At 41.6% G+C, this 25,374-nt stretch overlaps 1 protein-coding gene across 4 annotated transcripts in view; it reads right to left on the bottom strand.

The window, feature by feature from the left end:
- PARD3B (par-3 family cell polarity regulator beta) overlaps window positions 1-25,374 on the bottom strand; it is a 1,043,826-nt gene that overhangs the window by 128,717 nt on the left and 889,735 nt on the right. For all 4 annotated transcript variants that reach the window (XM_065880246.1, XM_065880249.1, XM_065880248.1 and 1 more), the window contains one exon: window positions 7,450-7,582. In XM_065880246.1, coding sequence (XP_065736318.1) covers window positions 7,450-7,582 — 133 coding nt within the window. The remainder of the gene's footprint in view (window positions 1-7,449; window positions 7,583-25,374) is intronic.

The raw sequence follows: 25,374 nt of genomic DNA, 5'->3' as shown, positions 1-25,374 counted from the left end.
GAATTCTCTTAGCTTTTGCTTGTCCATAAAGGTTTTATTTCTCTGTCAAATCTACATGAGATCCTTGCTGGGTAGAGTAATCTTGGTTGTAGGTTTTTCCATTTCATCACTTTAAATATGTTCTGCCACATGCTTCTGGCTTGCAAAGTTTCTGCTGAGAAATCAGCTGTTAACCTTATGGGAATTCCCTTGTATGTTATTTGTTGCTTTTCCCTTGATGCTTTTAAATTTTTTCTTTGTATTTAATTTTTGATAGTTTGAGTAATATATGTCTTGGCATGTTTCTCCTTGGATTTATCCTGTATGGGACTCTCTGTGCTTCCTGTACTTGATTGACTCTTTCCTTTCTCATATTAGGGAAGTTTTCAAGTATAATCTCTTCAAATATTCTCTCAGTCACTTTTTGTTTCTCTTCTTCTGGGACCCCTATAATTTGAATGTTGGTGTGTCTAACATTGTCCCAGAGGTCTCTGAGAGTATCCTCAATTCTTTTCATTCTTTTTTCTTTATTCTGCTCTGCAGTAGTTATTTCCACTATTTTATCTTCCAGGTCACTTACCTGTTCTCCTGCCTCAGTTATTCTGCTATTGATTCCTTCTAGAGAATTTTAAATTTCATTTATTGTGTTGTTCATCATTGCTTGTTTGCTCTTTAGTTCTTCTAGGTCCTTGTGAAACGTTTCTTGTAATTTTTTTCCATTCTATTTCCAAGATATTGGATCATCTTTACTATCATTACTCTCAACTCTTTTTCAGGTAGACTGCCTATTTCCCCTTCATTTGTTTGGTCTGGTGGGTTTTTACCTTGCTCCTTCATGTGCTGTGTGTTTCTCTGTCTTCTCATTTTGCTTAACTTACTGTGTTTGGGGTCTCCTTTTTGCTGGCTGCAGGTTCATAATTCCGTTGTTTTTGGGGTCTTCCCCCAGTGGGTAAGGTTAGTTCAGTGGGTTGTGTAGGCTTCCTGGTGGAGAAGACTGTTGCCTGTGTTCTGGTGGATGAGGCTGGATCTTGTCTTTCCATTGGGCAGGACCCCGTCCAGTGGTGTGTTTTGGGGTGTCTGTGAACTTAGTATGATTTTAGGCAGCCTCTCTACTAATGGGTGGGTTTGTGTTCCTATCTCACTAGTTGTTGGTCATGGGGTGTCCAGCACTGGAGCTGCTGGTTGCTGAGTGGAGCTGGGTCTTAGCATTGAGACAGAGATCTCTGGGAGAGCTCCTGCCAGCTAAGATTATTTGGGGTGGGAGGTCTCTGGTGGACCAATGTCCTGAACTCGGCTCTCCTACCTCAGAGGCTCAGGTCTGACTCCTGGCTGGAGCACCAAGACCCTGTCAGCCACACAGGTCAGAAGAAAAGTGAGAGAAAAAAGAAAGAAAGAAAAAAATTAACTAAAATAAAAGTTATTTTAAAGATTTAAAAAGTTAGTTAAAAAAATTTAAAAGGAATAAAGAAAATTAAGAAGAGAGCAACCAAACCAATAAAGAAATCCATCAATGGTAAGAAGTGTTAAAAACTATTAAAAAAAAAATGGACAGACAGATCCCTAGGACAAATGGTAAAAGCAAACCTATATAGACAAAATCACACACAGAAGTATACACATACACACTCACAAAAAGAGAAAAAGTTGGAAAAATATATATATTGTTGCTCCCAAAGTCCACCTCCTCAATTTGGGATGATTCGTTGTCTCTTCAGGTATTCCACAGATGCAGGGTACATCAAGTTGATTGTGGAGATTTAATCCGCTGCTCCTGAGGCTGCTGGGAGAGATTTCCCTTTCTCTTCTTTGTTCTCACAGCTCCCGGGGCTCAGCTTTGGATTTGGCCCCGCCTCTGTGTGTAGGTCGCCTGAGGGCATCTGCTCTTTGCCTAGACAGGACAGGGTTAATGGAGCAGCTGATTCGGGGGCTCTGGCTCACTCAGGCCGGTGGGGTGGGGGGGAGGGAGGGGCACAGATTGCACCAGCCTGAGGCCGTCGTGCGTTCTCCCGGGGAAGTTGTCTCTGGATCATGGGACCCTGGCAGTGGCAGGCTGCACAGGCTCCCGGGAGGGGAGGTGTGGAGAGTGAGCTGTGCTCGCACACAGGCTTCTTGGTGGCGGCAGCAGCGGCCTTAGCGTCTAATGTCCGTCTCTGGGGTCTGCGCTTTTAGCCGCCTCTCGCGCCCGTCTCTGGAGCTCGTTTATGTGGTGCTATGAATCCCCTCTCTTCGTGCACCCTGAAACAATGGTCTCTTGCCTCTTCGGCAGCTCCAGACTTTTCCCCGGACTCCCTCCCGGCCAGCTGTGGCGCACTAACCCCTTCAGGTTGTGTTCGTGACACCAACCCCAGTCCTCTCCCTGCAATCCGACCGAAGCCTGAGCCTCAGCTCCCAGTCCCACCCGCCCCGGCGGGTGAGCAGACAAGCCTCCTGGGCTGGTGAGTGCCGGTCGGCACTGATCCTCCGTGCTGGAATCCCTCTGCTTTGCCCTCCGCACCCGTTGCTGCGCTCTCCTCCATGGCTCCGAGGCTTTCCCCCCGCCCACCCCCATCTCCAACAGTGAAGGGGCTTCCTAGTGTGTGGAAACCTTTCCTCCTTCACAGCTCCCTCCCACTGGTGTAGGTCCCTTCCCTATTCTTTGTCTCTGTTTTTTCTTTTTTTTCTTTTGCCCTACCCAGGTACGTGGGGAGTTTCTTGCCTTTTGGGAGGTCTGAGGTCTTCTGCCAGCCTTCAGTAGGTGTTCTGTAGGAGCTGTTCCACGTGTAGATGTATTTCTGGTGTATCTGTGGGGAGGAAGGCGATCTCCGCGTCTTACTCTTCCGCCATCTTCAAGGTCCCCCCGCCCCGTCCCTAGTTTTTAACAAATGCCTTCAAGGAGCAGGAGAAGGAAAATATGAACAAGTCTTAGTTCTTGTATTGCACCAGTGTACAGCAGGAGCTCATTTCTCTTATCCATCATGTGTAGAAAATTACCTTCTGATGGTTTTGTACTTGTGTGGCTATTACACATTCCATCTCAAATCCTTCCTGAGATGGCTAGCATGAGCTCAGCATCTTGATCTCCCTTTCTTCTGACTACAGAATTCACCAGCTGTGTCTGTTATTGTCCAGACAGCTAGCTGCCAAGTATATCCATCCATTTGGTTTGTAAATCATCTTCGTAATAGAACAAATCTTTCAGAATGTTGTTATTTATTCACCCAACCATCTCTTTGTTCCAACCATGACCTACGTGAACCCATCCCTTTCGCCATAAAGACATAGTGTTATGTCTTTTATGACAGTGGAAACCAGCTTACCTCCTTCCCACCCATGTGTCTACAAACCCCTTTTACAGATAAACATTCTTCTAATTTAGCCAAAGAAGTAAAAAGAGGAAGGAGGTATAATATATGCCATGCAGCTCTTGAAAAGAAACAGTAATAAAGGTACTAATATTTGTACAAAGCTCTAGAGCCATCCCATTTCCGAAATTATTACTTACAGGATATGCATGCTGCTGTTAAAGAAGCAGAAATCTTTATCTGCTAATAATAATAATAATAATAATAATAATAATAATAATAATAAAGCCCAACTAGGACAAACTGCAGCCTGCTGCCAGAGGACTGTGGCAGTCTTAACAAATTTTCCAGAACATAAAATGCCAGTAGATAACAGGTATTAGGTTTTCTTCTGGCAAATCTGAACACTTCACAGCTAGCGTATCTTGCTCTCTTAATTGGGCCTATAAAAACTCACCAGGCATCTCTTGGAGCCATTGAAATTCCCTCCACTTGTTCTTTACAGCTTTTCAGAGCCTAGATGGGAAAACAGCTACCAAACAGACTTGCTGAAAAGAATTTTAAGGTCTCATGTCTATATTTACAAACCTTGCAATCTGTGTGTATTCATTTATTTCAACACAAATGAAGTGAATAAATCAGGAGCTCCTTTGGGAAAAGAAAAACCACCATATTTGAGAGAAAAAGAACAAAATATGTGACTGAGGCAACTCCCAAATGTTCTCTATCGCTTTCCCAGCACCCCTCATGCACACCCTGCTTCCAACAGAATTAAGTGCACCTATTTAGCAGATAATACTACTCTACACTACAGCATTTCTCACATATATTAATGTCCTTTTTTTTTGGTTTTGGCTTAGACGTCTGTATTCCTGGCTAGACTGTGAGTTCCTCCGACATAGAGATGATATATTATTGTTACCAGTACTGCGCTTATGCTAAGGCTGAGCAAATATTGGTTAAAATTGAATAGGAGACACAGAAAAAAGAGAAGGAAAAGAGAGAAAGGTATGAGAGCAAGGGAGAACCCAAGAGAGCAGTAAGAGAAATCTTTGGCTCTGGGCCACTGGGCAGGTGTAACATAGGCAGAAAACTACCCACAAGATGGCCTGGGAAGATGCAGAAAGTCTGAGGGGGGTCAAAGAAAAAAAGAGTGATAAAAATACATTCCAAAAAATATTAATAAGGAGCAGCTTTTCCTAAAAGCATACTCCAAAATTTCTCTAGGATTGTCTTCCAAGTTTCTAATATGCAGCCTGCAAATTTCATTATACATTTCTTGTGCAGAAAATGACGACTGTATCATGACACCTGGCTAAAAGTGACTGTAAACGGCATCCTAATTTCAGAGATGTGAAAAATAAAATAAACAAACAATAAAACCACCAGAAAACTATGAACAGAACCTAATAATCTTTTCAGTGATTCATAGATCCTAATACTCTTTCTGTGATTTTTTTTTTTTTTTCGGTACGCGGGCCTCTCACTGTTGTGGCCTCTCCCGTTGCGGAGCACAGGCTCCGGACGTGCAGGCTCAGCGGCCATGGCTCACGGGCCCAGCTGCTCCGCGGCATGTGGGATCTTCCCCGACCGGGGCACGAACCCGTGTCCCCTGCACCGGCAGGCGGACTCTCAACCACTGCGCCAGCAGGGAAGCCCTCTGTGATTGTTTTAATAATTTTGGCTTTGAAGACTTTTGTGAGCATACTTTCATTCTTTTTGGCCTTTTAAGAAAGTAGTTATTAGGTAACTTATTTCCCTAATTTCCTTCTCGATAGATCGGAAGTTCCCCAGTATAGTGTGACTCGAGGGGATATTTGTCAGGCCTCTCAGTCTGAGGTACTGGGAGCTTGGGGGATTCTGAGTCCATGACAGTATTTTTTGATGATGCTGGTCCATGTACTGATCTTGTTAGATAAGTAGAACTACTTCAGTGTTTACTGAAGCAATTGGAATCAATGCCCTACTTTTAGACTTGTGAGTCAGAAAGCTTGATGACCACCTGGAGAAGCACCTGGGAGCCCTCTCTTGGGTCCCATCCCTCCCCTTCATGGACTGTCTAACCGTTTTTAACAGGCACCCTCGGTGATCCTGAAGACCAGCCAATCTAGGAACCACAGTCTCATAAAAGCTGCCTTGTTGTGTCTGGCTGACTGGCAGGAATGAAATGGTAACTTTCTAAACTTGCTTTCCTAGATCTCTCCAAAAGTAGCAAGACAACGGGGTGATCTCTCAGGTCTACGGTGGACAAAAGATACTAGTGTTTTTCCTTGGCTTGTGGAGAGGACGGGAAAGGATGCTGAGATTCTAATCCCTGGTTTGGAGTATCACAGCCAATCACAATGAACAGTCATCTTTTATGACAGTGCACTTCCCAAGCATCCCTTTGGGAAGCTGGAGTCCCCAGCTGTCTGGGAAATGTAAAATCAGTCACTTTTGGCAAAGCTCAACACACCCGAGCATGGGAAACACAAATGAAAATAGAGAGACTCTTTTACTCACTAGATTGTTTGTCTGGTTACACATTTGCTCAGCACAGAAACAGAATCATCAAGATAGGGAGGACACAAGTGTGTGGTTATCTAGCTCAGGTTTGATGAAGGTAAGAGGAAACTTTAAATCTCATGAGTGTAAAGCATTTTCATCCTTTCAGCTTGATGTAAGGAGATCATATAAAGTATGGTCCAAACAACAGGGACTACTTTATCTAAAATTACTTATCTTATTTTGCTCATAGGAATTCACACTGGTTTTGAGAAGGAAGATTTTTCAATGCACTGGACATGGTGGGAACAACTTCCCTTTATTTTATTGTCCATTGGGTTCAGGGAGCAGAGCCTCCTGTATAGAGTCTTTCATCAAAGTCAATAAGTCAATCTGATTTAAGCTTGAAATGAATTGTTGTAGATTGTTACTCTGTGAACATCTTTCTCTTCTGTTACTGAGAGTCTAAGTGACCAGTTGCCCCATCACTGTAAATGCCCCTCTGCTTAATCCTAACATCTGTAATAAAGCCAGTAAATAGCTGTTTGTTCGGATGTGTAGTCACGGGATGCTTATCTGTGGGAGAGGCTGAGGCCATTTGGTTGGAGATCGCTAATCCTTACTGTGTATTTCTGATTAGTGTTTTTAAACTCTGCCATATAAGGCAGAGTCTATGGGGCTAAGAAATTTCAGTCGCCCTGTGCAACAGTGGTGGATGCTGAAACTGAGTTTGGAGCCCCTGTGTAAAAGTACTAGGTTTCATGCATGAGAAACCACAGTATCCAAGTGAAGACTAGAGGGAATCAGCTCAGTGGCTGGACTCTACTCTCCCTCCTGTGACCTCGTGAACACAAATATGAGTGTGAAAATCAAGAAAGGAAACTTTCCTTTAATACATCGGTCCTTCGAAAGAGCTGGTGTGGCCACCAGGGATAAGATAGTTCCTTATGGGGTTCTCAAAACAGCACTAAAAACTGTAGGAGAAGAGGCAGTAATCATCAAAGAGGATGAGTGAGAACCTTGCCTTCTTGAAAAAGGCAAGAGAATGAATCATGCTATTTTGAAAAAAACCCAGAAAATATCTCTTTAGAGGTCACAATATTCTTTTCTCTTCCCAAATGTTGAAGGATTTGGCAAAGAGAACCCTCTAAGAAAAAACTGCCCTTATCTCAAAATAAAATGATCTTAGTGTACTGGTAAGATCAGCAAAATGTATTGTTCAGAGGCAATACACAAACAGTTGATATCTTTGAATTGATATCTTGCGGACCCTTCTGAAATTTATTTCTAATATCATTTTCCAAAGGAGAGATGGCTTATGTTGCATGGTCTGTTAATGCTTGACCAGATGTCTGAGACTCAAGAGATGGAGGGCAAGGATTAAGGCTCAGTAGATGATGGCCAAGATTGCTTGTGTTCTTTAAAATAGCTAACATCTGCTCCATCCCAACAAGCTGGCATACAAGTCCAACAGGGAGTAAATACGAGAGCAATTAAAATGAACTACTGTGCATTAGGGTGGTTTGATTTATAGAAACAACTTCTGTGGGAGAAAATGGCTGTGGTTTAGGTAATGTTCACATCTATGAAACTGAAGTAACCTAAGTATAGCTTGATATGTACAGCGCATTCTTGGCTATGTTCTTCTGCTCTTAACTACATCAGTAAAGATGAATTCAGTGATTGCAATCAGGCATGGACTTACCCAGTGAAGGTCATAGTCAGGTCTTGCTCTTCCTTCACTGTCCTCACATAAAGCGAAAGCTTCCCTCCGAGCCTGATAATACTCCTTCCGCAACTTCTGGATGCGGTCAGTGCTTCCGCTAATGGAACGGCCACTGCAGGACATAATCAGAGGACATAATCAGACAGTCACACAATGTACATCATCCTGGAAACTCGCTTTTTGATTTTTTTTTTTTTTTTATCAAAGCAGCTGACATCCAAATTTGGAAGATGCAGTAATATCATACAGACATGCTAGGAGAACTGTGAAATCCCTGGTAATAAAAATAAATAAAAACCAGTCTTTATGTGCATATGTTTAGCTCCAAGGGTCAAAACATCTAACTTGGGATTAATAAATGCCTTTTGAGTGAGAACTTAAGATAAGGTCCTGATCTTTAGAGCAATTAAAAGAGCCATCACCTTTTTCTTATAATCATATGTACAGAGTTTGGTTAAATTTTAATGTAGTAACTCATTTTCTGAAATAAGTGGTGCCAACTTGAGACCAGTTACTTGACCTGAAGGTTGGAGGTGATGCAGAGTTGGCAGGTGCCACTGTTCGTTTTAATGACATGTGTGAATTTTTGGAGTGGGGCTGGAGTACATGTCATTATATGGGTGTGGGCAGGACATAGAGGAAGAGAAGAAGGTGGAAGCCATGTGAAGTAAAAAGAAAACTAAAGAGCTGGTCATAGAACATACCATCTTGGTTAGTTGTCCAAGCTTTTCCTCTCTCTACTTAGCTACTTCTTCCTCTCAGGAATTACAGCTTCTCCAGTGACTTATCCAGTCAACCCCACACTAGTCAGCCAGTGGCTCCCTTTTAACTTGGATCTGTCACCATCAGTACCAACAGTACCAACATCACATGATACAGTCAGGGCTAGGAAGCAAGGGGAGGATGCTAGGCAGGCCTCTACAGCTGATCAACTTGTTTGGTTCATCTGAGGCATAACTGGGTGCCCCATTGTGTCAGACCTTATGTTAAGACCTGGGGATCTTAAAACAAACAGAACTCGTTCACAAAAAGCACACAGTCTGGGAGGTGGGGGGCTGAAAGGGATACAGAGGACGACAATCCATGGTGACCAGTGCTGTAGGTGTGCACAGGGCCTCTGGGGACTCACACTGCTTAAGATTTAACAGGGTGAGAGCAGGGCCAAGGAAGGAGACCACAGAAGGCTCTACAGAGGAGGTGACACTTTAGCTGAGTCTTGAAGGATGCACAGGTGCTCAGTAACTGGACAAGTGAGGTGAGGAAATTCCAGGTGGAGGGAAGGGCAATGCAAAGGACAGAAATGAGAAAGCACCCTGCTTTGGGGGGATGCAAGGAGGTCAGTTGGGCAAGCAGTGGTCCTCGGCTTCTTCTGTCCTGCCTCGTACCCATATTGGGTGATGAATGTTCCCTTCCTTCTCTCATTTGGGAAGCAAATTATAATAAAAAGGGAGTGCTGGTACTTTAGGGATATTCTGAACTTACTCTAATAAATGATGAAATATATCACTTGCAAATGTTGGTACTTTAACTCAATTTGTAACAATTAATCATAATGATACTCATATTTCATGGGTATGTGAGAATCACTGCTAGAGTATATACAGGGAATATGGGAGGAAACAGGGAAGAGAGACAGGTGAGACTGAGAAAAGTAGGTAGGGGTCCCACGGTGAAGACCTCTACATGCCAAAAACATCCCCAAGTATTACAGTTGAGCTTTAAGTTTAAATGAGATATCTGATAGAATGAGATATCTGAAAGCAATAGAAAGAAGTCATCTACTATTTTGTTAAAACATTTAAAAATTATACTTAAACTATAAAAGAAAAGGGTGAGTAAACATTTTTTGGAAGGAAAACGTTCTTCCCAAACTAGATTGTAAGTTAATTGAAAGCAGGACCACGTGTCTCAACAACCTCTGTACAAAGTTAGCACAGAGTTCTTGGCTTCCTACCTGCTCTATGGACACCAAGCAGCTTATGCCTTTGTTTAAGAAAAGACAAGTTCTTAGGGATCACATACCTTGATTTTTCTTCAATATGTATTTTTAAAACGTGCAAAGTAGTTCTAACTCTCTTTCCTGACTATACTTTTTTTTTTTTGAACAAAAGTTTTCCTCGAGAACTTGGAGAAGATAAAGGTAAGAAAGAAGTGGAACGTCTGATATGCTTTTCTGAACAACGGAAGGCAGGAGAGACAGCACAGCTCAATTCTGAACAGCTTCCCTCACTCTTGAGTGTTCTGAGCTAACTATGGGCCTGCATCCACTGTGCAGGCTTCTGCCCATTACATGCATGTATGAGCCGCGCTTAAACTCACCAGATGAGTTCAATCAACGTGGTGCAAACACAGCATACATAATCTATTAGTTTACCCAAAGAAACCGAAGCACTGAATTCAAGCAGAATGAAGTCATCAGTAATAAAGGAAAAAGAAAGAAACTGATAAGGGACTGTCTTAAAAATGCCCACAATTTTCCTACATTTGTGGGAAAAAATAATCATACTCAGACCGTAAACTATTCTTCCATATGCCAATAAATAAATAAATTTAAAAATACGGGTTTGATCAGATTTCAGTTCTCAGATAGAAGGAATGGGGCAAGAATACAAAATCAGCTGTTTACGATTCAGAAAATCCCCTATGGCTGACAGGAACATGACTATTTACCCAGAGAAGAAATCTGACCTCAGAGAAAAACAGGAAGAAAGTCTAGAAATTCACGGACCATCTAAGTGCAAAACATTCTCCCTTGTGTGAATATTTTAAAGAAGTTATGGGGCACCATGCAAACCTTTCATGATAAGCCAGGATTACATCGCAACATTCTCTTTTTTTTTTTCTCTCTCTCTAACCCTCACTCTACTTCTAGTAACTGTATCAGATTTTTTCCCAGGTAGTTGGTTTATATAATACAATTAGGAATAGAAAATTCTGATTTCATCTCTCAGCCCTTCTGTGCAGATAACACACACAGGTTTACCATCAAATCAATAAATATTTAAAAAAATAATAAAACAAAAAACAACACAGCTATTGTAACCAAAGCAGTTAACTGATTCCATTTTGTGTTGAAGAGGTAGAAATTTGAAGAGGAACATAAAAATGCCTTTGTCATAAAGCAGCAATAAGCATAATGCTCATAATTTATGGAACATTTATACAGACAATATATTGATACAGACTTTTAGTTACTCCACTTTCTGCTCAGAGCAGACATCACTAATCACTTACGGCATTCCTTCCCCATAATCCTAGACATGGCCTTAGGATCCTTCTTAACCCAGAACTTCAGAAAGCTACTACCAATCTATAGGAGCTGGAACTTGAGTTGAGTTACATAATTGCTGTGTAACGGGTGTTGTAAATACTTCAGAATCACAGAATACTTAAAGGTAGCTTTTACTGTTTTGCTCCATAGACATGAGGAAGCTGAGGGTCATGGCTAATAGATGTACAAGGTCTAACTTCAAAGAAGGCTCTTTCCACCACTGCTTACTACCTTTCAACCTGCATCTCCTCCTTCATCTCGTTTATATCTTAAAGACTAGGTCTTCTAACAACATACTGGACCAGAATGGAAGTTAAGGCCAGCCTTGAGGAGTTACTTTCTGAGGACTCCTGTTTTTCCTCCCTCTATTTACATGTTAATGGTTCCATTCTCCTGGCTTTATGGAACTTAGTAGTAGAGCTTCTAAGAATTTTGCCTGATAGTTTCAGAAGCAACATTAGCTTATGATGTAACTCACATACTCTTGCAATCATATAAAATCTGGTAAAGTATCAATAATCCCATCTCCAAGTTGCTAGTTAGAAAATTAGCCTTACTGTATTATTTGTTCACTGGATAAGGTAAAGGTTAGCCATTCTTACCAAAAAAGTTCCTATCATAGCTGTATCCATATGTGGGTGATCAACGCCACTCCTGCACTTTCAGTGTGCTGAAATTTTATTTTAAATTAATTCAAGCGGTGTAACAAAACAGATTTATATTGCAGTGATTTCTTGTCAACTATACTGCCTACGCCTTTAAAGGCAGATGTACAGTTAAATAGGCTTTTAACACTTTAAAGCTGGAAAGAGTTTCAAGTTGCAATGAAATTCAGAAACCATGTCATTTTCCTCATCGTCACCTATAGTAATATATCCCCAAATGCAATACACATCACAGTAAGGCATTATCTGCTCCTTTGGAATCTAACCTTATTCTTCCTAGTTCATAATTACCTCAATTGAAATACATTTTAAAATGAGTGTTCATTTGTGCATGCCATAGTCTCCTCCCATTACTACAACAGGCTGGAGAAAAGAAACTCACATTTATTAAGCTCCTATGACGCCTTACGTATAATATTTATGCTTTACATACTTCATCTCATTTAATCCCCCAATTTTTGAGGATGACATTGTTATTAACATTTCACAAATGGGCACACTGAGGCTCAGATAAGTAGCCCAGTTGGGGAGTGGCGGACCAGGAGACGTGTGACTCCAAAGCCAGTGTTATTTTGACCATACCTTGCTGCCTTGTGAGAAATGCATTAAAATGCAGTGGCATTTTGTAGCAGCAGTGCACAGGCATTTCAAGACAGAGGGAATTTAGCATTTATAGCCATACCTTTTGATATTCTTTTATTTGCACAGACCTTTGTAATAAAAATAGAAATTGAAGGAGCTAAAGTAACAGAAAGACATGCAATGAAGTCTGTATTCATTAAAGAATGATGCTGGAGCAATTGCAGACAGAGATTTCTGGGTAATGAATATTACATCTCTAATAAGCTCATGTGGGAAACCGGCATAAAACTGAATGGGGTGCAAAGGAGATTCAACCTATGACAAAGAACCCACATGAAAGAGAAAGAAACTCTGGATTAGGACCAGGATGGAGAGGCAGCCAGGCTGCTGCTGGTAAGGCTCACCACTGGCTGAACTAGAGGGAGCTAGTCACTGCCAGCAAACCATTGTCCGACTTGTGAATTCACCTGCCATGACTTTGCGTGTATGTCTAAGTGGGCATGCATGTAAATAATGTACCCTAACTATGAATAAATTGTACACAGTTAATTCCAAAGAGCTGTGTCATTTTCAGATAGCCTCAAGTCATGTAGCTCTTCGTTGTCAAGGAGAGGTGTTTGCCACCGGTGAGTAGATACCAGCCTGGGGTCCAGATCTGATGACGCAGTTAAGAACAGTCTTTATAGAATGGAACCTTAACAGGAATATTTCTACCTGGGTGAGATAATCCTTACAAACTCACTGAACAAAACGGTTGAAATTAGATGTATGCGTGTCAACGATAATCAGTAGAATAGGGACTGCTTTGAGTTTGATAGATTATTCAATTTTTTTATGATGTTACTGTACAAATGTTATTTTGATGCTTACCACAGAATATTTTAATTATGTAAACATGGTGTTCGTCTTTCTATATTTACAAAAGGGTGGAATTTTAAAAGTTTTCTCAAAAAAGGTTTCCTCCTTTTGAAAGATAGGGAGTGAAGAAAAACACTCTTGCACCCTTTAAGAATGCCAATATGCTATTCTTTCCCTGTTTGTCTCCCCCTGATGGGAAGGGTTGTTTGTCTTATCTTTCTGCATTTAAGGACCTAAGAAATCATCCTAGCTTTAAACTACAAATTTAGCAGTACCACCGTTCTGCCTTAGAAAACAGGGCATATTTTTTTCAAAGTGGGAACAGAGCTCTCAAAGTACGCGGGATTCTGTGGCATTCACACTCTTGATAACATGAATATAATAAAATCTAACTGTCTATATGCAATCTTCTCTTACTAATTATACTTCAAACTCCAAACTAAGTTCTGGAAGAGAATATTCAGCTGAAGACAGTCGGACACAGCTATTACTTATTTTCTGTTGGTGATGAAGATTTCTGTCAAATAAGAAAATTTAGAGATTCTTATAAGTGTACTCCGGATCATTAATTCAAAAGCATTTTGAAGATTTACAGCAACTATAGTCCAATAGCACTTACACTTTCATTCTTCAGATTTAAATTCCATAATGCAAATACATTTATATAGTGTGCCCACATATGCTAAATGAGATTTAGTAATAAACAATGGCTTTTAATGGGGCTTAACTCTATAAAATTCTTCAAATGATATTTTCATACTGGAAAGCTCTGAAAATTATCCAGTGTAAATATTCAGCGAAAATTATGATTATATAAATTCTTTATCTTCTCCCTGCTCCTAATTTTGTAAAAAGAGCATCTAGTTTTTCAAAGGTATATTGACAAATAAGATTTTTCGTGGTTTAGTCCAGTGAAATTTTGGAACACAGAACTGACTACCCGTGAACAACATTTGGGAATTTTTCTAATTTCTTTCCCAATTCATCACCACTATGATGGTGACCCCCTTTTTCAATTATTTTTGATTAAAAGTTTCCCCAGATAACAAGAATACGCCTTTCTTCATATGGACCTTTAACTTCTATTAGATTTCAGTTCTTTTGTTGATTAAAACACTCTAAATTAAGAACCCTTTGCTTACTATGATTGCCTATTAATTCCTATATTAAGAGTATGAGTTTAGAAAAAGGGTGAATAATATAATAACAGACAAATTTTTCACATTTAGAATCTCCCTTTATTTCTAGAACTACTTTTGTCAACTATCTCTGGCATTATACTTCTTATTAGTAGGTGAAGAAACAATACTTAGACATCTTAAGAGACAATTTAATGTCACATGAAAAACTGGTGGCAGAATCTGAGGGAAAAAACTATGTTCTGTGCTAATACGTTACTTTGAAAAGCATGTATTTGTATAAATTTCGAAGAGTTCAACAAAATTCCTCCAATGTCAAGATCCTGTGGGAAAGCTAAAAAACTGGTCCAGAGAGGGTGACATGCAAGTTAGAGTTATAAAGAAGAACGAACCCTACAAAGCTCGGCCTGTAATCCCGAACACGGTCCTTCCCTCAACCATCCTGACACTGCCAGTGGCATTTTGACCCAGACGCAACAACCTGACAACGTGACTTGGCTTACCTGGGCTCCTGACTTTGCCATGGCAACCTGAGTCTGACCATTTGCCTTTCTCCACATCTTTCCTGCTTTAAGCATCTGTTCCCTTTGAGATCCTTATCTTGGTATTTCCATTCCTAGCTCAGTCAACTGACCCTCTGACTCTTATAGCTTGAAGATTTGTCCTGGAAATCTTAACCCTGGACTGGACTTTGACCCCAATGAATCAAGCCTTAGCAGGGTGGGCAGGGGGCGGGGGGCACCTTCCGCTGACACTTTTGATTGCCTAATGGCAAGCATTTCCACTCATACCATGAACCACGGCCACCATTTACCACTGAAAGTAATCTCATTGATGCATGAAGGGCAGCTTTCTCCCATGTGACTGATTGCTGCGATGGAGAATCTCACCAGATCAATGTCATCTCCTCTTCTGATGAAAGGCTCTGCTCTACCTTTGCTCTTTATCACTTGAGACAACTCGAGGCCGCTCTCTAATCAGAACACTCTGCTTCTCTACCTCCGTTTCTAGAGAAGGTGGAAATTTCTTAGAAGTGACACTGACAGTGTTATTCACAATTCAACAACACGTGAGTTATTATTCACGCCTTCAACTCACCATTATAAGCCTGTAACACATAATTGCATTATTCTGATACTGTGCAGTGACCTCCTGGCTGTGTTCAAATTTCAGAAGCTGGTTTTGCCATCAGTCATAAGATACCTATTTGAATAGTATTCTAATATATTTCCTCCAACACAGTTTTTGAGCCTTTAGTAATTTACACAAATACTGGGCACATTCCAATTATGTATAAGCATACGATACATATTGTCTTGAGACAGTTCACCAATTTTATTAACAATACAAAGTATGTGGGGTCACCGAAGGAATTTATCAAGTGTTTCATATGGTAATTTTTGTTTCTTCAGGAAGATTTTAAAATATAGTTGAAAAGTTCACACTGGACGGCGGCAAAATTGCCCTTCATTTCTACTCTACATCTTTTTTAACAAGCATACGTAGATGCAAAGAAAAACAGATTTGGACCAATTTGAAACTGGGCATTCACTTTGTCTTCTGTTAAAGATGACGAACCGTTATAATTCACGTAGTCACAGCTGTTCTTACACGGCTGAAGCACAGTGACATTGCATCACAACTGCATTTAAGTGATGCTTCAGTATTTGAGCTTAGACAAAAATGGGGGCTTGGGGGAAAACAGCAATTTAAGTAGGGACAGTGTTCCCACTGGCTATTCCATGTAATAAGCATAGGCCCCTGGACATGAGCTGAGTTGGCTTCCCTCAGTTGGTGTCAGTTCCTAAGGCCCTCTCATAATACAGGCTTTACACTGTACCGAACATGATCCCCGTGTTTCAAGCTATGCATTACTTGTACAACATGGCCACTGAAATGCAAGCCAACTACTTTAGCTGGTGCTCAACCAAGGGAATAGCCAGCTGATGCTGTGCTAGAAGAATGAGTGTTGGGTGGGTTTAGTGAGAGATGATAGGTAGGTCCAGTATGGCATTCTCCTAAAGTGTTTTTCAAGGTTAATTCTGACTGTACACAACTTTTGTTTTACGTAATGGCTTTAGAAACTTAACCTTAAGACATGATTCCACTTGGAACGTTACAAGTTTTCTCAAAGAGTGTTACGGTCTAAAATAAAATTAGCAAAATAGGGATAAAACGGTAAATGGAAGAAACCTATGAAACGTGTAGCATTTTAATAATATCACGCACAAATTAATGATATCTCACACACACACCTTCTCAAAGAAGTTCTCACCAACAGTTGCAGGACTTGTGAGATAAAATTATTATCTTCTAGGCTTAAATCAAACACAGCTTGAATTTTGGAATACATATCTGACATTTAGATGTGGATTAAACTTTCAGGGTTAATTCTGGGAAAAATAAGCCTGTGTGGGCTGCAGGCCATAAAACCTTGGGAATTTCCTAGGCCTCCATGAAATTCCCTCTTCCTCAGAGGAAACACAGAAGCTCTGTCTCCTCCCAAGGGATCACGGAAGGCCATCAAAGACTGCTGATTCCCAACAGCTGGACACCTAGACCTTTCCTTCTACACAATAAGGAAATAAGGCCTAACTGACTACACAATGTGAGGGAAAAGTAAGGAGATTCTAAATGAGTTAGTGCATGGATGGTGTTTTTTCAATTTAGAGGATTATATCAGTCAGGATAAGCTATGGTATTCTGTGCTAATCAAACATCAGTAAATTAAAACAGTAAATTTTTCCTCCCATAACAAGACTTTTTTTCCCCTTCCAAAGGAGGAGGTTGGGAAAATAATAAAAGTGAGAAAGAGAAAAAATATTCAAAAAAAGAACATGTTTTTCAATTGAAAGAAGCTAAAGATTTTGATTTAGGAGCTCAATACTAAATGTTAGGAGTCAAAGCCTTCTAAATACATATGATACAAAAACTAGTTCTTACCTTTGTACCCATTAAAGGGATATACAATAAACTGTCCAAACACCCAGAAGGGATACATGGGCCAGACTTTAATTATCACATATATGGTGTTAAATCATATTATCTCAAAAACACAGAATTCTATATGCCGTGTTCTGATGTGATTAGCATAATTCAGTCCAAGAATTTATTAAGAACATGTTTTGATTCTACCTTAATTCCTTTTGTTCCTTCTACACCTATATGCACAAATGCTGAGCTCTTCTGCAATTTTAAATAGGGTTATAATAATTATCCAATCCAACTCCAAAAAGCCACATAAAAATCTAACATATACTATATGTTATATACTAGGTCCCAAAGGGTGTCGAATCCAAGAATATCCACAGCCCGCATCTCCCTGGGTGTAAAGTGAGCTCTGGTGACCCTGTAACCTCATGCTGACCTTCTGACATCAGGGATTTACAGGATAGAGACAGCTTATACTATAATCTCCTATGGACTGCTTCAGTTGTTTTTAAAAGGTGTTCAGATTCCTACAAATCTTTTCTAAGAGAATGGTGACTTTCTTTTTAGAATAGACTAGATAGTAATAAGCTGATATTAAACTTAGATCATCAACTGCTCTTATAAAAGTTTTCCAGTAGCCTTCTGTTTTCAGATGTGTACATTTATTTAAGCTTTTATTTATTTTTAAATATTGCCATGTCCCTGGCCCTGGTGATGTAAAGGTGATTAAGACCCAGAACCCAGCCCTCAGGGATTTCAGTCTTATAGAGGGAGATAGAAATATAAATAAACGATTACAGGGCAATGTGGCAATTATTATGAAGAAGTGTCATGAGGTATAATGAAGTCCTGCAGTAGCTCAGAGGAGAGGGTGATTCGTTCTGCTTGGGGAGGCTGGGAAAGGCCTCAAGGAGAAAAGGAGAGCAAGGAGGGGTTGCTGGGCATGCCAGTGGAAGGAACATCACATGCCAAGTGGTGGCAACATAAAAGGGCACACGGTTAGGCATGGCAGAAGTGTGGGAAGCGGTTGGAAGAATCCTGGGAAATAAAGCCAGTAGGGCTTGAACAGCTCCATGTGCCAATCTTCCCAAAAGGGAAGATGAAGTAGAATCCTGGACCGATTTCACATAGGGTAGCAGCATCTTCAGAGTCATTCTTTATATCAGGATAGAAGACCTTTACTTTCTGTTTCCACATAACATAACCTATGAAATGAACCAGTTGACCTCCATGCGCCTTTCTTGCACTATATTCACTGATTTCTTGCATATGTGTACAATTCAAACTAAATGACTGACCACACTACTGGCAAAAGTCACACCTTCTCTTTCTGTTTCCACACCTGTTGAATACTGTACCTTGAGGACCACTTTAGTTCAAGGCAACGCGACATTGAGGCTTTCAATTTGAAAACTGAACGTTTTCTATAACTAGAGCTCCTGGTTAACCAGTAACATTACCTGGTGCTGAAGCATGACCCATCGTTAATAGAGTGATAAATTTCCATTAGAAACAGGGTACTGGCTGCCAAATCAGAGGGCGAAAAGTTAAAAAAACAAAACAAAGAAATGAAACCAACCCCTTAGGGGTTGACAATGACTTTTATTTTCACTGGCAGTTTAAGGGAGAGTAGTCACAGAATCTCAGTTAATAAACAGCCATTGCTCCATTCAGGTGAGGTAACAGTACTGCCTGAATATCTGCCCTGGAGCAATTTGTAGCCGTCTTCTTGAAAGTGAATGAAAAGTGAATGAGTCCGTGGGCCATCAAAGAAGAGGGAAAATTAGGCAGTAAGCTGCTGCTGACAGTTGAACCCTATAAATAACCCACAGTGAAAATGAATAAAAAACATGCAGTCTTCCAGCTTGCAGTAGCCTCTCAACAGCCTGACAGTTGCTGGTTTTATCAATAAACATGATGTCAATTACGCCTTTTTATTCATCATGGCGAAGTCATGCGTGGGGAAGAAGTATTTTGGGGTTTTTTGGCACTTCTTACACCAAAGTTTCTCCTCTTTATTTATGTCATGCCGAGGCAAAGCAGCTGTCTGATCTGTAATCTACATGTTACATTAACACTCTTTTTTATTTCTTCCCTAGTTCCAAAAGCTTTATTAGCAACAGCATTTCAGTCGGCTCTCAATTATCCACAGAGATAGGAGGTTTGGAAGAGCATGAAAAATAAGATACTAGGGATGATTTTGAAAACTCTTATTTAAGCCAACAACTTTAGTTTCTTTCCCAACAAGTGTTTTCCCAGAGCTGCAAACCATCCCCCAATTAATTGACTTGATTCACATTCTTTCCCTTGCCTGGCCCCTTGTTTGGGTAAGGTACTAATGAGCAGAAAAAAGGCCAAAAGGCAGGCAGGACCGAGAAAAACAGAGGCACTACAAAGACTCAAATGGGGAGCACAGAAACTGGATGGTAGAGAGTTAATGACCCAGGAAACATTCCCCTAAAGGATTTACCAGGTACCTAGAGAGATGTAATCTTTCAGATTAAAAAGTAACAGGTATGAGTTTTCTAAGTGGACAAACTGAGAGCAAAACGTTATGTGGAGCACGGTGATAGAATTAATGAGTACTCACATATCCAGCTCAAAGAAGCCTGTGGGTTACTGTGTTTCCTGAATTCTGCTGTTTGTCGTGAACTTTATTACTCCCCATTCCACTAAGAACTATTTTTTTCTCCCTATTTGCAGATAGATTAAGTATAGTCATTCAGATGTCATTAGTTCATCCTTTGTTAAAGAAACTCGTTCTTAGGAATGAAAAATGAAGAACGCAGTGAGTGGCATTGCATTATTTTGCGATCCCACATTAAGATGAAAGACAGAAGTATCACATTGTTTTCGAGATATTCCTATCCTATAACAAAATCATCTTTTATCCAAGTGTAAACAAGCCCACTACCTATAAGCTTCCCCCCACCCTAAGTTCTACATAAAATATAAGCCACAAGGCTTAAATTGAATCACTACATTATTTCTTTATGTATTACTTACCTTGACATTTCTTAAACTGAATGCTTACTGTATATCTAAGAGAGCTTCTAAATTTATAACCTACCAAAAGAGGGAAATTATTTCCTCTTCTTCAAAGAAGCTTTTTCATACTGTATCCAACATATCTGGGGAATTGGAGGGAGAAAAAGGAGAGTGGGGAGAGAGGAGGAGCCAGAGAAAAGAGCTAATGGTCAAAATGCATCCTTATAATAAAATGAGCTTCTTAATGGATGCTCACTACAGGAATAACATTAATCCAGTATTAGGACGTTCACTGGAAAAAATATGAATGTAATTTATCTTTTTAACTGTCAGCTGCATTTCTAAAGCTCTGAAGTCTGTAGCTTCCAGGGGCCTTTTGTCTTTCTGCCATGGCAGGAATATCTTGGACAGCTGTAAGAGCTTTCTAAGCTATCTTTCTCAAAATCCATTAGCTAACTCAAGGAACCTAATTAGAGCTGCCATTTTGATGGAGCATACTGAATGCTCAGTACAAACTAGTAACACCATCGATGTTTACTAGAAATCACAAAACCCAAAGTGCTCCATTCCCTATGAATATTAATGGGAATGCAGCAAACAAAATATTTATTAAAACATACGCTTAATACCATCAAGGTTTACAGACAGAGATTGAAAGGGAGAGGGAGAGGCACACACTTGAATTTGACGGCATGTGCCCAGGAATACACAATAAACCAAGATTTATACTGAAGCAGCATGTAATCATTATTTTATGCCCCTCCCACTTGTCTCCCTCGGTTTTGCACCCTGGAATTCAGCAGCTCACAGCTGGGAAGACAGATGTGAGTCTAGAGAAGTCTGGAGAAGGGGGTGGAGGGAGTCTTTGTTTTTTAACAGCTGCTGAGTGCCACAAATTCTTGTCAGTGGGGAAATAAGTCTTGGTTCTCTATAAAATCAGCAGCACGATGACGTCAGTACGTTCTACCCTCCTCTAAATGAGGGTGTCACCAGATTAATCCAGCTAGCTATTATCCCACATACCCACCTGGGAAGCATTTCTGCCAGGGCACGGCCCTGAATCAAGGGGTGTCTAAGGCTTGATGTATCCCTGCTGTTGTGCAGGTCGGGCTCCCACTGCCCGTGTTGGGTAGACACACACAGGGATAGACACACACGCTCCTGCTGAGGCCCAGAAGACTCTGTTCCTCATTCTCTTCTCTTGGGAGCAATTAAAGGACCTTTGTGAATTGTTACTGTCCAGCAGCCCTCAAGCTGTTGCCTCCTGTCTCTCTTTCCCCCTTTTCACCAGACTTTAAAAAAGAATCACCTCTGTTGTCTCCTTCTGTCATTTGCTATCCTCTCTTTTGGGCTGATGACAATCTGGCTTGCACCTTCACTGCTGTTAAAACTGTTCTCTGGGGCTTCCCAGGTGGCGCAGTGGTTGAGAGTCCGCCTGCCGATGCAGGGGACACGGGTTCGTGCCCCGGTCCGGGAGGATCCCACACGCCACAGAGCGGCTGGGCCCGTGAGCCATGGCCGCTGAGCCTGCGCGTCCGGAGCCTGTGCTCCGCAACGGGAGAGGCCACAACCGTGAGAGGCCCGCGTACCGCAAAACAACAACAACAAAACAAACAAACAAACAAAAAACCGTTCTCTGGAGGCTCAGGCAAACCCTAGCCTCTGCAGGACTAGACACCGGACAGCAACCTCCCTCCTTCTTTGTTTCCTTTCTACTTCCTCAATTTCATAGTGCGTTTCCTTCAATGCCCCTCCCACTGTTCTCTAAACACAGGCCTTCTCTAGGATTCTCTAACTGATTCTTGTCCATATTTTCAATCTGGGGATACTGTTCACTCCTAGGGCTTTATCACATTCGTTCTCGTGGTCACCCATTTACTCACCCATCCATTCAACGATCACTGAAGTGCCTCAGATGGGGCACGTCCTCAACACAACTTGCCTAGATGAAGACGCACATCTCTACCTGGGACACCACGAGGGAGCTCCAAGGACCATGCTCAGCCCTTGCTCCTCATTTGTACCTGAAATGTACCAACACCTTACACTCAACATGTTCAGAAACAATTTCCTCACGTCTCTCCTGAAATCTACTTTCCCTCCTGTCTTCCTGGCTTTTTCATTGCTTTCCCACGTTCATCTAGGCTTAAAACAATGATTGGCATTCAGAGCACAGGCTCTGGATCCAGGCTGCCTGGGTTCGGATTCTGGTTCTGCCACTTCCCTTCTCCCTGCCTTGGGGAAGTAACTATCTATCTGTGAAATGGGGATGACGATAGTAAGAACTCAGAGGATTGTTTTGAGGATTAAATGAGCTACTACATTTAAAGTAGTTAGAATAGTGCCTAGTACATAGTAAGGACTCAATTTTAAAAGCTGCTACTGTGATTGTCAGTGTTATCTTATGTTACCGCTGACTTTTCTCCCACATAGTCTACATCCAATTGGTTGTAATCAATTACCTCTAGCACTGTGCCTCCCGTGCATTCCTTCTTCCACAAGCCTAGTGCACACACCCCTTGCTCAGACCATGATAACAGCTTGGTAGCTAGTCTCTCTACCCCAACTCCATGCTAATCTGTTGCCACATTAGCCTTTCTAAGGTATGGCTCTGCTCATGTAACTCTCCTGCTCTAAAGGCCTCTTGGCTCTCTTCCCATTGCTACACCTCCGACCCAGCCTTCTTCTCCTCCAGCCTCCCTTGCAGTCTCCAGGGAAACTTTAATTGTTCCCTAAACCTATCCTCAGTTCTCACCCCCTCCTCCATGCCTTTGTCCGCACTACCTCTTCTACCTGTCATTCTTTCCCCTTATTTTTAAACAATATAGTTAAGATGATATCCTTCTTTCTTTAAAAAGGTCCACTGCCTTGTCGTTACGTGCAGACTAATTCCCCCGTGGTCTCTGTTCCCCAAATTGGCCCCTGCTTCTCTCTCCGTCTCATCCTGACTGTCCTCTACCGTGCCTAGCAGCTTATCTCTTACTCTCCCCCCGTTCCTTGCACAGCCTAAGCTTGTCACAGACCCAGGAATCTGTACTTGCTGTTCTTTCTGCCTGACACTGTCTGCCTCAAGCGTTTCCAGGCATGTTCTCCCTTATCAGGGGGGCTTCTCTGGCTGTCTCATCTTTAGACCCTTCAAGTCCCTCCCTCCCAGTCCGCCTGCTTGTTTCCTCTGCAGCACTGGTCACTCTGGGAACACATCTTCACTGTTACTTGTTCCCTCTTCTCCGTCTGCTGACCTCCACAAGAATACCAGATGTGCAAGAGCAGGGACCTTCCACATCCTGTCCACAGCTGTCTTTCCAGTGTCAGTGCCTGGCACAGTAATTTAAGGGATGGTTCTCTACCTGTGAAATCCTTCAAGATTCTTACATTGATTCAGCAAGCATTTATTGAGCGTCTACTATTCACGGGCAATGGTTCTAGGCCCTGGGAATATAGGAGGAGTACAAGACACACAACTGTGTAGCCTTATGTTCTAGCAGGTGAGTGAGACAATACACAAACCAGTGGAAAAGGATATCAAGCAGAGGTAAGTGCCACCCGGATCCTTAAAATACCATATGGTGATAAGGGAGTGACCGGGTGGCTACTTGAGATGAAGCAGTCAAGAAAGGCCTTTCTCTTTTAAGCTAAGGTCTGAATTATAAGAAGGAACCATGCACGAGCATCTCTATGAAGAACATTCGAGAAGGGGAGGCCAGCTGGAGCTAAAGCCCAAAGGATGAGGGAATGAGTGTGATGAATTAAAGGAACAGAAAGAAAGAGTGGCTGGAGCTTCATACCCAAGGGATAGATGTTAAGTGACGAGGTCAAGTAGACAGGCAAGACAGATTACACGTGCTTTGCAGGACCTGTTAAGATCTTTGGATTTTACTCTGAGTGAAATGAGACCATGTTAGAAGATGTTAAAGCGGGAAGAAACATGATCTAATTTAAATATTTAGAAGACAATTCCAGCTTTTCTGTGGAGGACAGAATAGAGATGCTTGCAGGAGTGCAAGTGAGAAAAGATGGAGGTCTTTAGGGCGTTAGGATCATTCATGTCTTATAGAGTTTAAATCTTCGTTTAATCCCCAACCACTAGCAGCTAAGCAATGTGAGGAGTTTAATCATTCCCATGTCTTCTGCAGAACAGGTTCCACTGCCCTCACCTAGGATGTGTTCAGTAAACAAAATTTTGCGGGAGTGGAAAACAAGATAGTGATTTAAGAAAATGTGCCATGAGAAGTGGGAAGCAAAAGGGAGGAAACAATGGTGCTACTTAAGGGTGAGGAAGGGTCTGTGCATGGGGGTGCGAGGTGGGGGTGGGAGAGAGGGTAGGGCCACAACCACTCAGCGACACCATTAGCTGCTGCGCGGAAGGTGATTTCTTTTCTGGATCCCTCTTTCTCAGGCTCATAAGCTGAACACTGCGGGTACCTCCCTAATGGTTTGGTACAAGCTACTTTGCCATTTCTAGGTATTGCCCAGCTAGCTGACTATTTAAAGAAGTTTCTACAGTTTCTGAAGTTTTCTTTACTGCATCGTATTTTCATGGCCTCCCGTTCTCAGCCAGCAATTGCTATAATGTCTCAGTGCCATCCACTCCCGTAAGAATTGTCCAGCCAGGCAGCAATGCACTTGGCTTATTAATGCTCATGGAATATACGTGCGCTGAAATGATGTTATGGGAAACCTTTTCTGTGCTACTTCATGCTAAATACAGCATGCACACTTCCAGGTGAAACTGTCCGGAAACTGGGAGCGTCCAAGCTAGCACACTTGAGAGAAGGTAGGCTGGCACGATTTGCTGACCTTTAGCTTTGAATTAAATTTACCTCCTCATCCTCATGAGAGTCTAGCTGCCAAATAGCACTCGACTCTGATTAATAAAGTTTTCTAATAAGCATATCACTTTCTAGCGCTCTGCGGAAGTAGCGGAAATCTTGAGCAGGGCTAAAGGGAGACCTTCCAAATGGGAATATTACATTCTATACCCAGTACAATCAAAAGCATTCCCTTGGTTGTCAAGGCAAGTCCAGCTCTGGGTAAAAGAGAACCGACTGCGATGTTAGAAACGGGATGTGGTCACTGCCCATGAAGTCAGCCCAGCAGAAGACTTAGAAAACCGTGAAAACCCACTCAACCTGATGCTCCAGGTTAATCTAGAATTCAATGACCCACATTTTCAAGTGCTCGCAATTCACATTTTCAGGAGAAACTGGTTGGACCTAGTAAAGGGGCTTATAGAGGGACGAGTAGGTAAGTCTATGCAGGGTAACTGGGAAGCTCTTAGGACTTACCCACTGCATCCAGGCTGATGACAGAAATTCTGCCTTAATTTAGTCCAAGGCTTTGATCTCCGTTAAAATACAGAAGGTGCTGGATGTCTATCTCTGTAAGACATCACTCACCTGTATGTGAGTTAATGCTTTGATACCAGGAGAGAAAGTTGCTGAACCTGAGGGCCTTGAAGACTTGGTGGGTG

The sequence above is a fragment of the Phocoena phocoena genome, chromosome 7 (assembly GCF_963924675.1).
Source record: "Phocoena phocoena chromosome 7, mPhoPho1.1, whole genome shotgun sequence".
NCBI classification, from domain to species: Eukaryota; Metazoa; Chordata; class Mammalia; order Artiodactyla; family Phocoenidae; genus Phocoena; species Phocoena phocoena.
The sequence above is the reverse complement of the archived record's forward strand: the minus strand, read 5'-3'. Positions and strand labels throughout refer to the sequence as shown.